At 36.6% G+C, this 16,306-nt stretch overlaps 2 protein-coding genes across 2 annotated transcripts in view; both read left to right on the top strand.

Moving 5' to 3' along the window:
- Window positions 1–1,598, top strand: part of LOC125240907 (FK506-binding protein 2) — an 84,170-nt gene extending 82,572 nt beyond the window's left edge. The window contains exon 4 of the mRNA XM_048149081.1: window positions 635–1,598. Within this exon, the coding sequence (XP_048005038.1) occupies window positions 635–817 (183 nt within the window). The 3' untranslated portion in view covers window positions 818–1,598. The remainder of the gene's footprint in view (window positions 1–634) is intronic.
- Window positions 1,599–7,542: 5,944 nt separating this feature from the next.
- Window positions 7,543–12,449, top strand: LOC125241245 (heparanase-like). Its single transcript, XM_048149616.1, has 2 exons — window positions 7,543–11,921; window positions 11,965–12,449. The coding sequence occupies exon 1, from the start codon at window positions 7,715–7,717 to the stop codon at window positions 9,254–9,256; it is 1,542 nt and encodes a 513-aa protein (XP_048005573.1). The 5' UTR covers window positions 7,543–7,714; the 3' UTR covers window positions 9,257–11,921; window positions 11,965–12,449.
- The last annotated feature ends 3,857 nt before the right edge of the window (window positions 12,450–16,306 follow it).

The raw sequence follows: 16,306 nt of genomic DNA, 5'->3' as shown, positions 1-16,306 counted from the left end.
GTGTAGATGGGGTTGTCGTAGGTATAATCAATTCTAACTTGTACCTAGGTTTAATGACTCTATTGCCAAAACAAATAAAGTTAGGTTTGTATAAACAGGAGAACCATGGAAGCTTTGATACCTAAGGCTCAGCCATACAAAACAAAAATATTGCCATACAGGAGATATAATGACGGACAGACGACCGGTCTGGTCTAGCGCGTAGTAACCCCGCCTGCTACGCCTCGGTCTCGGGTTCGAATCCCGGTAAGGGCATTTATATGTGTGATGAGCACAGATACCTATTTGTTCCTGAGTCATGGATGTTTTCTATGTATAGAAGTATTTGTATATTGTAGGTACCTATATATCGTTGTCTGAGTACCTGCAACACAAGCCTTCTTGAGCTTACGGTGGGACTCAGTCAATCTGTGTAAGAATAGGTATCCTATAATCTTTATTGATTTATAATGTAATGATTCCGTTTGGCTTAAATTTGAACAAAAAAACATCTAAGTTTGTTTAGTTAACAATCGAGAAACGTCAATGAAATCATATGTAATCAAGATGAATTTTAATATAGATGTGAAATATAATACTTGGAGAAAAAATGTATCTACATCGATTAACAGAACCCCATTTCTCCCTTTTACAGGTGAGCGAATACCTGAAGAAGCAGATGACTGCCAGCGAAGGCGCCGAAATGAGCGAAGACATCAAGAACATGCTCGAGAGCCACGACAAGCTGGTCGAGGAGATCTTCCAGCACGAGGACAAGGACAAGAACGGCTTCATCAGCCACGAGGAGTTCTCCGGGCCCAAGCACGACGAACTCTAAACCATACCCTAACTCTAGAACCACTAGAAAGTTACACTCACTATCCTAATAAACATACGCAACTTCAAATATGCAGTCGAGCTAGGAGAAAAAACTAAGAGTATCGTGAGTGCCAAATTCGGACATATTTTTTGTAATAGTGTAACTTAAAACAGTGGTAATATAACTGTACAGATTTTGCACGGAGTAGATGAATCGACAACGACATGGACTGCAAAATATACCAGCAACGAAATACTTTTATGTGACTTGGATACTCGTAGATTAGTATTCGCAAACGTAATAGGAATCGATTTGAACTGCTGTTTGATATTACGATGGTTTATGGACAAGCACTACTGAGAGGCTCATTACGTTTATAGCGAACTATGTGTACTTTTATGTGATGAGTGCTTACTCAATTAGTGTATCTAAATTAAATCTAGGTTATCATATTAATGTACCTTACTTTACTTAAACAAGAATACTACATATCAAAAAGTAAAGTGTTATTTTGTCGGTTTCTAATCCGTGCTTATAGGTAGACTCCGTAGCTCTCCGCTGAACATTCAGTATCTGTATATACTAATATATAACATATACTATTCTACATTCCTAAGATGGGACGTTGATATTTTTATATATTTTATAGTTTGCTTAATTTTAAACATGGGCCATTGAGGTATAATGTACTAGAGAGGACACGGCGAACAAAAAGTTTGCTCCACGAACATAAGTCCAGTGGACTTATGTTGCCTCAGTCAGTCTCTGCGCGTGGTGGGAGGAGGTTGTCTCTGACTGCACACAAATAAAATGAAAAAATGCCTTCCTGTGCTATAAGATACTGTTGAAGCTATACGAGAAAATCTAATAACAGTGACGGTGTCACATTTCATCGGTTAGTAGACAAGTTATTTTGATCTGACTTAATTTAAGTAATTATTATAATGAAGGGACGGGCTCCTTAAACGCGATGCTATGGCCGCCATTTTGACTACTGGAATCATAGATGAATCACGCAGACATGACATGTAGGTATTAAGGTATAATAATTGTGATCATATTCTGTTTTCAATATATAATATAAAAATATTTATTTCAATTTATAGTTTTGAATATTACACGGTTCTAATACAAATTTTAGTCGATAATATTATACAATAAGCATGATTTTGAATTATTTCTGAATTATAATTCTCATTATTGACGAAAAATAGTGACACCAAAACTGAAATAGTATTTAATGCAACCGGTGTTTAAGGGAGGTAAAACAAGGTGAATGGCGCGATTATTATTCTGAGCGACAGAAACTTACAAAACTAATTTTATTCAAAGGAAATTAAAATTTATGAAAAAAACAATTACTTATTTTTATTTCACTGAGTGGAAATTAAATATAACACAATGTATAATAGTGCTAAAAGTAAACTACTTAGTATTTCACACACAAAGTATAAAACAAAGGTCTACACTAAAAGTGTCGCGTCTAGGTGGTCAAGTCTTACTCTATGACACGATTCGCTTCACGCGCATGCGCCTCGCGCTGCCGCCGCTGCCGGTTGGCGCACAGAATATGTTCGAGTTGTCATTTCTAGTACGTAGTACATAGTAGTTCAATGACATGGGCTACCTTCTTATCTGATAGAATGGTGTTCGCTATATTATAAATATTTGACAAACACCTCGTAATTGTATGACGACACCTAAATCTAGTTCTTCCTGTGCTTATTTTTCCTGTCCCTTCAAAGGCGACGATGAGCGTAAGTGAGTCATTGTGTAGTTTGTTAAATCATTTTGTACTTAGTTTATGTTGTTAGAATGTCGAATTTGTTGTAATAATGTTAAGGGTACATTTATGAGTCAGTAAAATATATTTTTTTTTTTTCTATTTTCTTTTTAAGTACTGATGTTTTTATTTAATTACCTACATCTAAAATTAAATTATGGCGTTGTTTTATTGATAACGCCTGTGTCAATTATACTGAATGAATGTCTATATATTTAGCCTGCATTGAACGTGATGTAATCCATGATTTCGTAGTCACATCTTGTGTCTGTTCAATGTTTCCACTTTTATAACGTAACGGTAGATAACTCAATGTAACAGTATGAGAACTCTGTATGATTGTTACCTTCCTGTCACATCTGCTACAAGTACTTAAACAAATTGAATGTTTTTCGCTGTTGAATTAATTAATAAACATATTTATAACAAATACTGTTTTTTTTTCTAAATCAACCATCAATCCATGTACCACCCACCAACCAACCACCATCGTATGTAGGGATTGGGCTAAAAGTTCCAACTGTTTGGCTTATAATTTGACTTGGTTTGACACAGGCGACACAGCTCTGAATAAAAGTGTTTAGTCATTGGCGGGGTGCAAAGCGGGTGGAGGGGGTAGCTAAAACGATCACAGCGCTCACTACGGCCAAAATTGACATCTTTGTTGCTGACACGCTGTCAAATCGCAGCAAACGTGCAGTAAACATTTTCATATCGTTTTTGAGATAAAAATATGGGCCTACTAAAATTTATTATGCTGAATTGTAATGACTCCAAGAAAAATAGCGACTAAATTCTAGCAATTTCCAAGACCGTGGTGGAAACGAAACCACCGTTTAAGTGGATAATTGCCGTAAGAAGAAAAGTGATGACCTCTGAAGTTATACTTAAAGTGCGTAATCATTTGATACAAGTATTGAATTGAATTTACGGTGAATTTGTAGTGCAAACTTTATTGGAGGTAGAAAAGCCAATTTGGAAGCCAATCCCAGTTATGTTCCAAAATCATTTGAGTTGTTTCCTCGTGTGTGCACCTGTGTACAAATCGAAACGGATTGACAAAAATGCGTAAATATCGAGGTTTCGACAGGGGCGGCTCACTCCGCGATTCCATCGCCGCGCTACAAGTACATGCGGGCGGCCGCGAGTTCGCGGCCTAATCAGGGGTGGATGGCATTTTCACAGAAAGCACGGTCGCACTTTCTATTGTTACTATACGTCGCGAGTTTTTAGGGTTCCGTAGTCAACTAGGAACCCTTATAGTTTCGCCATGTCTGTCTGTCCGTCCGTCCGTCCGTCCGTCCGTCCGTCCGCGGATAATCTCAGTAACCGTAAGCACTAGAAAGCTGAAATTTGGTACCAATATGTATATCAATCACGCCAACAAAGTGCAAAAATAAAAAATGGAAAAAAAAGTTTTATTAGGGTACCCCCCCTATATGTAAAGTGGGGGCTGATATTTTTTTTCATTCCAACCCCAACGTGTGATATATTGTTGGATAGGTATTTAAAAATTAATAAGGGTTTACTAAGATCGTTTTTTGATAATATTAATATTTTCGGAAATAATCGCTCCTAAAGTAAAAAAAAGTGCGTCCCCCCCATCTAACTTTTGAACCGTATGTTTAAAAAATATGAAAAAAATCACAAAAGTAGAACTTTATAAAGACTTTCTAGGAAAATTGTTTTGAACTTGATAGGTTCAGTAGTTTTTGAGAAAAATACGAAAAACTACGGAACCCTACACTGAGCGTGGCCCGACACGCTCTTGGCCGTTTTTTTTAAAGGTTCATATGCGATATCCGCGTGTGGAATGGCTAATAATGCTTAGTTAAATAAACATCATAAATAAACTGGGACAATCTTACACAGATCTACTATTGATTATGTCATTTTAGTCATTTATGCCCCACGGAAACGTTCAATAAGGCTTGAGACGTTGGAACTTAAACAAAAATATATAAATACTGTATTTACCTAGAAAGTACCCAAGATTTGAATATAACATTTTATCTGAGTATTAATTTTTTTATCCATAGGCAACCCTAGAGTCCGACGCTGCGCACGTTCGGTTCGTTTCTTTGTAATCATTTTGTAGGCATTTAAAAGGCGGCATTTCGTGAACATCAAAGCAGTGGGCCTTCTGTACTTGTACTATTATATGTACTATTATATATTCTCTGTCTATTATATATTCTGTGCTATGAAACATATCCAGTTTGCTGTGTCGCTAGCTTAGTATGTCATTGAGAAGGGTTAAAGCGTGGTGCAGTGGAGAGTGCGACAGAGCATGGGTGCGTGCCACCGGGATGGCGAATAGAGTCTGTCGGCGGGGACGCAGTTCTAAACCGGTGACTGGACGCACTTTGAGTAAATGAAACGTAGGAAATCACTCTTTAAATGAAAGATCTAGAAATCGTAACGATTGATGCGCGCACGAGAACGCAGATCTCATTTCCAGGGAAAATGGTCATCTTAATAGAAAATAATATATATGGAAGGAGTATGGAGTTACCTGCTGTAACACGGCATTTCAGAAAGAAATCCACAACTTCCACAAGACGTTTGGTGTTTGGAAGTAACTGGTCATAGAACATACTCCAAGTGCAAGCACCAATACAATAATTTCATGACATAACGGTTAACAATGCGGTTAAACGTTACAATTTTTTATCAAGCTATGTTGCGTTAATTAATGAGCACTAATTTGAGTAATGTGAGATTCATCATTTATAAAAAGCGGTAGGGTAAAATCACTTTATTTTTAACTTAGGTATCCCTATCGTCTTATGTTATTGTCACTTGACACACCAATCACCATCTTGCATAGATTTAGAATTATTAAACTAGATTGTGGAATCACATTTTTTGCCATACTAAATTGAACCTTATCACTGATACAGAAAGGTGATCGTATCAAACTAGCGAAAACGGTCCACATGAGAGGGCATTGTTTGGGCTGGTGTCCCTCTCGCACGTGTTGCCAGTGTTAATGAGGTTACCATAGTAGTAGTATTTTTATCTGTATATTACCACAGAATATATAATAGTACAAGTACAGAAGGCCCACTGCTTTGATGTTCACGAAATACCGCCTTTTAAATGCCTACAAAATGATTACAAAGAAACGAACCGAACGTGCGCAGCGTCGGACTCTAGGGTTGCCTATGGATAAAAAAAATTAATACTCAGATAAAATGTTATATTCAAATCTTGGGTACTTTCTAGGTAAATACAGTATTTATATATTTTTGTTTAAGTTCCAACGTCTCAAGCCTTATTGAACGTTTCCGTGGGGCATAAATGACTAAAATGACATAATCAATAGTAGATCTGTGTAAGATTGTCCTAGTTTATTTATGGTTTATTTAACTAAGCATTATTAGCCATTCCACACGCGGATATCGCATAATTATGAACCTTTAAAAAAACTCGCGACGTATAGTAACAATAGAAAGTGCGACCGTGCTTTCTGTGAAAATGCTAGCCACCCCTGATTAGGCCGCGAACTCGCGGCCGCCCGCATGTACTTGTATGTAGCGCGGCGATGGAATCGCGGAGTGAGCCGCCCCTGATATTACCTGACTTTATAACTTCTTATATTATTTTAGGGTTATATTCAAACTAGGGTTTCGATATATTTCAAAGAATTGGAAAATAATTATAATGTAATTATTTTGATGCCAATAAATCAAAGACTTTTATAATTAAAAAATATGTTTTAATCGGTATTAGTAGATTTGGTAGTAACTTTGAAAATTGACTGGTATCCCCAATGTATGACAGTGATGACGTCACTGAATAATGTTGACATTGTCAGTAAGTGCGAGAGGGACACCAGCCCAAACAATGACCTCTCATGTGGACACACTTTTTGACCTAACTACTCATTCTGGTTTAACTGTAATTCTGTGCCGTCTTGTCCATAGATTTATATATTATTAAGCTAGATTGAGTTGTTAGGCCAAAAAGTGTGTCCACATGAGAGGGTAAAGTTGGGGCTGGTGTCCCTCTCGCAGTTATTGCCACTGTCAACGAAATCACTGTCATTATTTGGGGATACCAGTCAATATTCAAAGTTACTACCAAATCTACTAATACCGAATTAAAGGTTTTTTTTAATTGCGCAATTCTTTGGTTTTATGGCTTCATAATAATGACTTACCAATTCTTTACAAGGTAATCAAGGTATTAATATCCTTTCCTTGATATAATACAAATAGTTATTTGTTATACAAGGGGGCAAAGTTGTATTTTAACGCCGAGTGTGGAATTGAAAAACGAGCAAGTGAAAGGATTCTATAGTTGAACCTCGAGCGAAGCGAGTGGTTCGAGAATAGAATCCTGAACTTGCGAGTGTTTCAATACACGAGAAGTAAAATACATTTGCACCCGAGTGTAACGCAAAACTTTTCCCCTCACTATAGCGAGGAAACTACAACGCAAAAAATGCGTTTATCACTGCTTCCAGTAGTTTCACAGGTGGTAAATTATCTTCATTACTAGATTCACCTACTTTTATCAATTTTAAAGCAGTTAATTTGACAGTATTCAAGGTCAAGTTACTTTACCCACTAGTGGATAAAATGCGTTTTTACCCGCTGGTATTAAAGGATAAAACACGTGTTTCCGAGCTAGTGAGGGGAAAATAATTTAAGAAGTTTATAAACTTAGTTATCATACAGGTCAAAATACTACTACTATAGTAATCTCTTTAACACTGGTCACACGTGCGAGAGGGACACTAGCCCCAACTTTGACCCTCTCATGTGGACACACTTTTACTAGTCTGATAAGAACGCCTTTCTGCACCGGTGATAAAGTTCAATTTAGTATGAAAAAAAGTGTGAGCTCAGTCCCTATTGAAAGTCCATGGTCTTGTCAAGTTGTCACAGTTGTCACTATGACATCGTCACCCCTCATGTCAAGCGCTTAGCGTTTGTATTGTCGAAACTTTCGTCAGGAGCTTCGGATCGGTGCTTTCGGCATTGCAGCGCAGCCAAGCAGGCGCCAGCTAGGCTAGTTACTTAACAATAGTTTGTTGTGTCCCAATAATAAATAACAAAATGTTGAAGGACAGTTTATAAATGAACACATGTTATTTTTGAAAATTCGTACATAAAGTTTCCAAAATGCTGTCGAATAGACGCTTGATTGCTGTTTGTGTGTTTGTAACATGTTGCAACGTGGGTCTTTTGGTGTTATTCTACAATCTGAACGCGCATGAGAGATGCTTTGTCACGCTGGACGAGCAGTCGATTCGAACGGTTGTTTCCAACGAGTTCCTGAGCATCGGCATCGACACATCGGAAATCGAAAAATATGACACAATAGACTTTGCAAAGCCAAGATTTAGAAAGCTGGCAGCGGCGCTGGCGCCCGCGCGGCTCCGCCTAGGCGGCACCATGTCCGACCGACTGATATTCAGCAAAGAGGACGCCATCTCTCCAACATCTTGCGATCTACCGTGCCCGAAGAACTACTCCAAATCCGTCTGCTCTTCAATCCACATCTTATGCGGCAAGCCCCATCCGTTCTTCATTATGACTGGCAAGAAATGGACCGAAATCAACGAGTTCTGCAAAGCAACGAAAATGAGGCTCCTGTTCACCTTAAACGTATTGCTACGCAACGAAAGTGGTTGGTACGATCAAAATGCTATTGAATTACTAGAATACTCCAAGCAAAAATACCACCACATAGACTGGCAGCTAGGGAATGAACCTAATTCCTTTCAACATGTTTTCAATGTAAGTATCACCCCTCAAGCCTTAGCTCAAGATTTCAAGCACCTCCGTAAGCTCCTTAACCACTACCGCTACAAGCACTCTTTGCTAGTTGGCCCTGACACTACAAGACCTCAGGAGAACCGTCCCGAGTGTCTGCGCTACATGGTTGATTTCCTTTCAAATGGCTCGGACTACATAAATGCTAGGTCTTGGCATCAGTATTATTTAAACAGCAGAACAGCCAAGTTAGAGGACTTTTGGAATCCTGACACATTTGATTTACTAAAGAGTCAATTAAAAACTATGCATGATCATACAACACAGTACAAAAATATACCAATGTGGCTAACTGAGACAAGCAGCTCATATGGTGGAGGTGCCCCAGGTTTGTCAGACTCTTATGCAAGTAGCCCATTATGGTTAGACAAGCTGGGCCTGGCAGCCACCTACAATGTCACTACAGTGGTAAGGCAAAGTTTCTTTGGAGGCAACTACAGTCTAGTAGATAAACAGTTAAACCCACTCCCTGATTGGTGGGTAAGTGTTATATACAAGAGGCTAGTTGGTAACAAAGTGTTGCAAATAAATTGCAAATGCACACGCTTCCAGCGAATGTACGCTCATTGCACAAACAGAAAATATACCAATGACACAACAGCAGTCACTATTTTTGCTGTAAATTTGGAAATGGCTAAAGCGAAATTTCTCCTGAACGGAACTGCTTTGCATGGAGATAATTTGTCTATTGATGAGTATATTATTCATGCTCCATCAAACAATAGACAATCAAAGACCATTTTGTTAAATGGATGGCCATTGTATTTTGAGTCTTCTATGCCTGAACTAGAGCCGATACACATAAAGTATGGTAATCATATTTCAATGCCGCCTTATTCTATTGCATTTTGGGTGATCAGAAATACATCTATCAAGGTGTGTAAGTGAACATAGCGCAGTGACAGGAAAGCTTTTAGTGATCAGTGATCAAAATATGGTACTTTTTGTGTTTTATGTCTATTTGCATTTCATTCCAGTAGTTTGGTCTACATGATTTTTTATTTGTGTGGAAAGATTTTTTTTCTAAACTGAATATTTGCTCTCGCGTCTTTTTTATAACATGTGTATTTCGAGTCTTAGTACCTGTAATGTATTACTAAAAAATGTTTGTGTAATTTTATTTAATGATAAACAGAATTTTGTTCATACTCATGCTATTTGTATTGATCTGATCTGAAATCATCTAGAACAATCATGAATAACATCATGATACTGATAAGGTAAGGTGGGGGCAGACAAGGGTTTTTCTAGCGGGATAAGATGGAAAGCCGCCCATGGTGCTTCATTATACAAAACATATTTCATCTTACCCCTCAAGAAATGCTCTTCAATCTTTCCCTACCTTATCTTACAAAATAAATGAAACATAGCATAGTGTATACAGGGTGTCTCCTGTAACAACCAGCAGTAAATTAAATTGTCTATTCAAACTTACTTAATTTTACTTGTATTATGATTTTTTTCGCCATTTAAAGATTCTTCTAAGACACAACGTATAATTTATCAAGTTTAAAGTGTGACAGGCAACATCAATTGCAGTAATGATGGTGTTGTATGTTGAAGGTAATCTTTACTCTGTAAGAAAAAATTGAAATCTAAGGACATCATAATTTTTTAAAGTGGCTGTACAAAAGTATACTCTTCATATATTTGTACTTTTATTATTTGCTTGTGTTACAGGAAACTCCCGGCTTATTCAGTGTTATATTTACGCGCAATAATTTATTAACAGAAAAACCATTCACCTTGTTAAGAATCATAACTGAGTGTGTTTCCACAGTCGGCCTTTCTGAGCTCATTAGTCGCTTCATAGCAATTCAACTATTGTAACCATTCCTTGACCACTTGTAATCAGTGCTCTTGATGCGACATTGAACTCTTTAGTGTTTGATAAGTAACTAATATTATAGTATTCAATATTGTAGTATAGTGTAACATCCAACCGTCTATAAGATACAGAATTTTGCAGCTCATCTTAGACATTAATAGACTTGTAGCTTTGCATTTTGTATGTCCAACCTAGGCTCCTGAGCCTGAATCCGCGCAAGGCCTTTATGCTTCATAAATTCTCATCTAAAATTCCAACAGAAATTTGTCGTGTTGCAGATAAAGCATAAAGATGGCGGGTGACCACACAAGGGTCGGGTGGCGGAAATCCGCGCAAAATTATCTGTTTTGGGTTTCATTTCTATGACAATGGAAACGTCGTGGCTGCTTACGCTGGAATCACATCTATCACCGTCTCTGACAGATGTGTTTCTACGAGGTTTCCACCCTTAGATGGCATTGATCTTAGACTTTGGGCGCACAAGGCATGTAGAGTTCTTATTTTGTCCGTGGTATCAAAACCTAAACGTTGAACCCGTTGGGGTGAGGAATATCGAGTGTAAAATCAGTGTTATTGAAATATCTGTCTTCTGCATAATTGAATTGATATTGGCGGTTGGCTGTTACATTATAGTTTGAAGGTTGCATTTTTCTCCATTTCCTGATTACTCTAAAATGAACCTTAATGTAATACACTGATAGTACTCTAAACTTGTTCATCATTCTTAGTAGTGCCACGTGTATAATTTTCTCAACAAAGTTATTTATGTTATTGGAGTTAGAACTTTATTGTGAGTGGTTGATGATATAGATTTGAGTGTGTATGATAGTCTGCAACTGTGCACTTGACATTTGGCATGGATGTTTACTTGTGTAGTTCCGAGTGCCATTTGTTACTATTATTGTAAATAATATGAACTTGTGGTCAATTACGATCCTTTTGTAGTCATATACATGTATAACTTATATATGATAGATTAATACAGTGGTTCCCAAAGTTAACTGGGCTTCGACGTCCGCCCTACCTCACAAAAATTGCGAAATTTCGGACGCACCTCTTGGCTGTCTCAAAAATGCACCTCAGCTATCCTCAGATTGCATAGCAGTTTGGGCCCAGACCCAGACCCACTAAATATTCGCTAGCTCGCTTACTAATGGGCCGTGATGCTTTGGGAAGCACTGGATTAAATTAATAATACTCCTGCTAAATAATCCGGTGATATATCTCGCCGAAATAGAAAAATATTGCTTTTTACTATAATGCGAGTGCCTTGAACAGCAATACATACATTTTAGATTGCATATAAGTACTTTTTGCCTAGGTCCTTAAAACAATATTTTATGTAGATTAAAAACTAACGTTACCCTATTAAATACTGGTAGATAACCTTGATGGAAGAAGCAAAAAAATTGCATAAAAAAGACGCTGACTTTTTAGTAAATTTTTACCTAACTCAAGGAGTAAGTATTCTGTCCATAAGTACAAGTACGGCGGTGATAACGTTTTTCAGTTAAAATGTCACTACAAAAACACGTGTAGAAGTCGTATAAGGACATTATTTTATTTGACCATAAAACTGTACCCGGCATTTACAGACGTTGACGTAATGTAGATTACTTCCAATGTCAAGTCTTTCATCAAGTAATACTTTGTAAACAAAGTTAATGAGGCTATACGAGTATTATGAACGGACAATGATATTTCTTAGTTTAGGTTTAAAGATGGGTCATGACATTGCTTTGCCAATGAGAAGCAAATTTACCACTAGGTACACGATTTTAATACGAATTCACGCGAAATATTTACCTACGTCATTTTTCTACCTACTTTTTTATACAATTTCTCACGGTTTTGACGCTATTGTGATTAGTTTCATTCGTGACGTGGTTAGCTAAGAATGCTTTAGGTAATTTAAGTTTTTAACAATTCCTTTTCTCATTACGAAGTGACTAACTTTTGGTAACATCAACACATCAACTTATATTTTGTCTTCTGCAGACTATCGATTGTCTTACCTACTGTATTTATTATCTTGAACGTGGTTGTCCTTAGATAAAGATATGTTTAACCCAACAAGTGGTATTGAAACCTGAATAAATATTAATAAATATCAAAATTTCCAATTGTAATGTTTCGAGGTCACATTAACTAAATATAATTTTATAATAACATATACAAATGGATAGATTATATGCATTTAAATATGAATAAACGGCAGCTACCATTTCCTTTGCCTTTGACAATATTTTTGTAGTTTGGATAGACGATCTTATACTTAGTCGTTTCTTTACTTTTTTAATTCATAAGTTTTTTCTCGTGTGCTTGTTAAAATATTCGGTGCCTAATGTAAGACTGATTAGAATACAATAAAGTCGACTGTATTTTACCGCAATCTCGTATGAATGTGCAATGCATACAGAACTTGCATCAACATTCAGAATAGTAACCACACATGCATTTATGTTAACTAAGGTTTTTGTGGGAATATTGTGGAAATTAAAAGTCAACTTTCACTAAAAATCCGCTATATTTAAGGAAACTTATTCATTTTAAATCGATGAGACACATTAACCACTGATACGCTACGTTTGACTTGATTATAAAAGGGTTCTCGCTATGTAGCGATGATACTTCGCAGAGGCAAAACGATCACGTGTTGTGATTAGCGCTGAATGGTTTCATTTTTTTTTTATCAAATATAAGTTTTGTCGCTTAAACTTTATAATATACTTAATACAAGGCAATTAGAGCGAACAGAATTTTTTAAAACGTTTACTCTTAGTATTACACAAAATCCTTGGCAACTAAAATTATGTTGTATGAATGTCCATGCCAAGTTTTTGTAGTAGGTACCTATGCCGTTTGCTATAAATAAGACCCTAACTTAAGTATGGCGGATTGTTTATGCAATGTAATGTACTATTCTCGACAGCAAGCTACTGCAAGTTTTGGAATGCATTCAAGAACTTGAGATTCGTATATATGTAGCTACTCGGTTGTTCGATTATATTTTTATCCAGATAGTCTGAAGAGGTTGCGTAAATTCAGTCGAATATATTTATTTGCATCGCATAAATCTTCTGAGATGTAAAGTGGCATATATTTTACTTGTTATATCTGTATTGATAACGTACTGAACCAGGCATTCATGAAGTCGATAATTTGTTACAAAAGGGGACAAGAGCACCTTTGTTGTATGAGCACTTTCCCTATCTAATGAATGAATGAATGCCATCAGTGATGTGCCGTTTTCGGTAATTTACCCGATTTGTATACGGAATAGGTATTTCTTCGAGAAGTAACTTTCCCCATATAAGTAAATCGAATAAATTCCCGGGAACGGCACATCGCTAAATGTCAGTCCTAAATAAGTACCTAACTTATAAATATGCCAGAAAAACTAAATTTAGGGTATTAATTCTCAGAATGCTGGATATCATCTTGATACCCTCAAGGATTAAGCAAACTCAGATTACATGCATTTAGGTTAATTACTACGATGTTGTACTGGGAATTAATTCTTTAAAAAATATAATTTGACTTTACTAGGAAAATATGAATACCGTAACTGCCCAAGATCGGGAAGAGTGGAAAAAAAGAGGGGAAGCCTTTGCCCAGCAGTGGGACATAACAGGCTCCCAATAATAATGAAAAATATGAATATTACCTAAGAACATTTGGAATAATCCATGTGGAATAAGCACAAATATAAGTATAATATTCTACAAAATAACTATTGAAATTAAATTAATAATTTCATAAATACTTATGTACATTTAATACATTTGTTAGTGACTTACGGTAAAGAATATTTATGAAATAAATGTATGTTCTTATGCCTACCCGTTCATAAGATTTTTTTATATATTTTTATATGATAATTATGTGTTTGTACATTCTAGGTGGGTGCAATATATCCCTGTGTATAGCCAAGCAGCCAAATATATCATAACAAAATTGTTATCATGAAAAATAAGATTTTATTCGATATACACATGTCTGATGGTGTCTGTAGTGTCTGCACGATATAACATTCGAAATGCCTTGAACTCTTTGGGAACAAGCCAAGTTTCTGAATTTGACATTCTCCTAAACTTAATTCCCGTCTGCTTTTGTTTTATTGATCGTCAGTAAGTGGATAAGTAGGCAGTAGGCATCGCTTTTATACGACTGTCGGCTATAGATTAGGCTTGTGCCGTTTCGTTCGTTAATCGGAGCGCTCCGATCTCGTTCAATCGCACCCACGAACTAGTTCGCTCTTTTAGGTCTTTTGCTCATTTAGTTCAACCAGACCAGCGACCACTGCGGTCGGAAAGATCAGAACGAATGGGACCGAATAGTGTCAAAACGATACGAATAGTCCACAGATAGTAACATTCCGGGCCGAAAGGTTGTAAGTAACCGAAGTTTAATATGAAAACTTGACTTTTTTTGTTGCTCTGGTAAGTAGCTCTCGCTCTCGGTCGGCGTAGTCACACATTCGTTCTCGATCCAAACCGCTCGCGCTCGCCGATCCTATACTGAACTAAATGAGCAAAGACCGATTCTCAGACCACGGAAAGATTCAGTTAATTTCGGTCATTGATGGGATTTTATTCCTAACAGTTCATAGTTCGTGAACGACAAGCCGACATAGATTAGACATTTTTGAGTACCTACTATGAATATGGTTGCCTGACACCGAGGGTGCCAATAACCCGAAGTCCGAACTATTTAAACCAACTACCTACTCAATGGCTATATTCAATATACCTAAATCAAAATAAAGGCGTAATATCTATTTTGTAATTAGGTACCTAATACCTACAATGTCAATTGTAGATCAAATGGCCCATCTAGAATAAAGTGTTCGATTTATTTACTTGTGTATAAATAAATATTATGTTACTTTACTATATAGCTATGTCCTATACTTATTCCTTAATTTATTTTAACAACTCCGACTATGTTGTGGAGTAAATAGTTTCAAGTAAGTGCATTAGGGTAATTCCGAATGACAGAAATGCTCTGGTAATTCCGAAAGGAGAATCTTGATATGATGGAAATAATGGTGATATTTATGCGACTTTCGGAATTGCCCTAATGCACCTTGCGCCAGCCTTATTATGTCATACCATTATTACTATAATTATCAACTTCTGATGTTGTTCGTTTGAGGATTTTCTAATTCCATTTACTTCTAGATTTAAGAATATTGACTTAGTGCGAAAATTGTGTCAAAATACAATATCTCTCTATATAACCATATACTGTCTCGTTATTAGATCTTCATATAATTATATTATCTAACATAATTAAAGTATAAGATAATGTGAAACTACCGCATAATGTCTTTGATCATAAATAGGTAAGTAATATATACCTCTAGTTGCTCTTTCGCCATATTCATTATTCTTAGTGCCCACCAGCGCAATAAATACAGGTCACCGTGTGGGACTGGTTTACACAAAAGGCTTCATTTTCATTACTCTTTAGTGTAGTTTTATTCCATGTATAGTAGAAAAAAAGAATGAAAGAGAACTTTCGTAAAGTACGGCCCGGAGCGTTTATATTTTATTTTAACACTGATGTTTTGCCAAGCTTGCATCTTTGGAGTTTTATATATGTAGAATGGATTTATGTATTAGTTTTATTACTGTAGGCATCTTAGGTTGTAGGCACTGGATGTATTACTATGACAGACAAGACAAATGAATACTCGGACGATAAACTTACTTTTTTCGGGTTCCATAGTAAACTAGGAACCCGTTTCGCCATGTCTGTCCGTCCGTCCGTCCGTCCGCGGATAATCTCAGTGACCGTTAGCACTAGAAAGCTGGAATTTGGTACCAATATGTATATCAATCACGCTGACAAAGTGGTAAAATAAAAAGTGGAAAAAATGTTTTATTAGGGTACCCCCCCTACACGTAAAGTGGGGAGTGATTTTTTTTTCATCTCAACCCTAACGTGTGATATATTGCTGGATAGGTATATAAAATGAATACGGGCTTACTAAAGTCATTTTTTGATATTGTTAATATTCAAAAATAATCGCTCCAAAAGTAAAAAAAAAATGTCCCTCCCCCCCTCTAACTTTTGAACCATAAGTTTAAAAAATATGTAAAAAA

This window comes from Leguminivora glycinivorella, chromosome Z, assembly GCF_023078275.1.
Source record: "Leguminivora glycinivorella isolate SPB_JAAS2020 chromosome Z, LegGlyc_1.1, whole genome shotgun sequence".
Taxonomy (NCBI): Eukaryota; Metazoa; Arthropoda; class Insecta; order Lepidoptera; family Tortricidae; genus Leguminivora; species Leguminivora glycinivorella.
The sequence above is the reverse complement of the archived record's forward strand: the minus strand, read 5'-3'. Positions and strand labels throughout refer to the sequence as shown.

Bases quoted from the DNA above. Each gene is read 5' to 3' on its own strand.
- LOC125241245 (XM_048149616.1), top strand. From the start codon at position 7,715: ATGCTGTCGAATAGACGCTTGATTGCTGTTTGTGTGTTTGTAACATGT.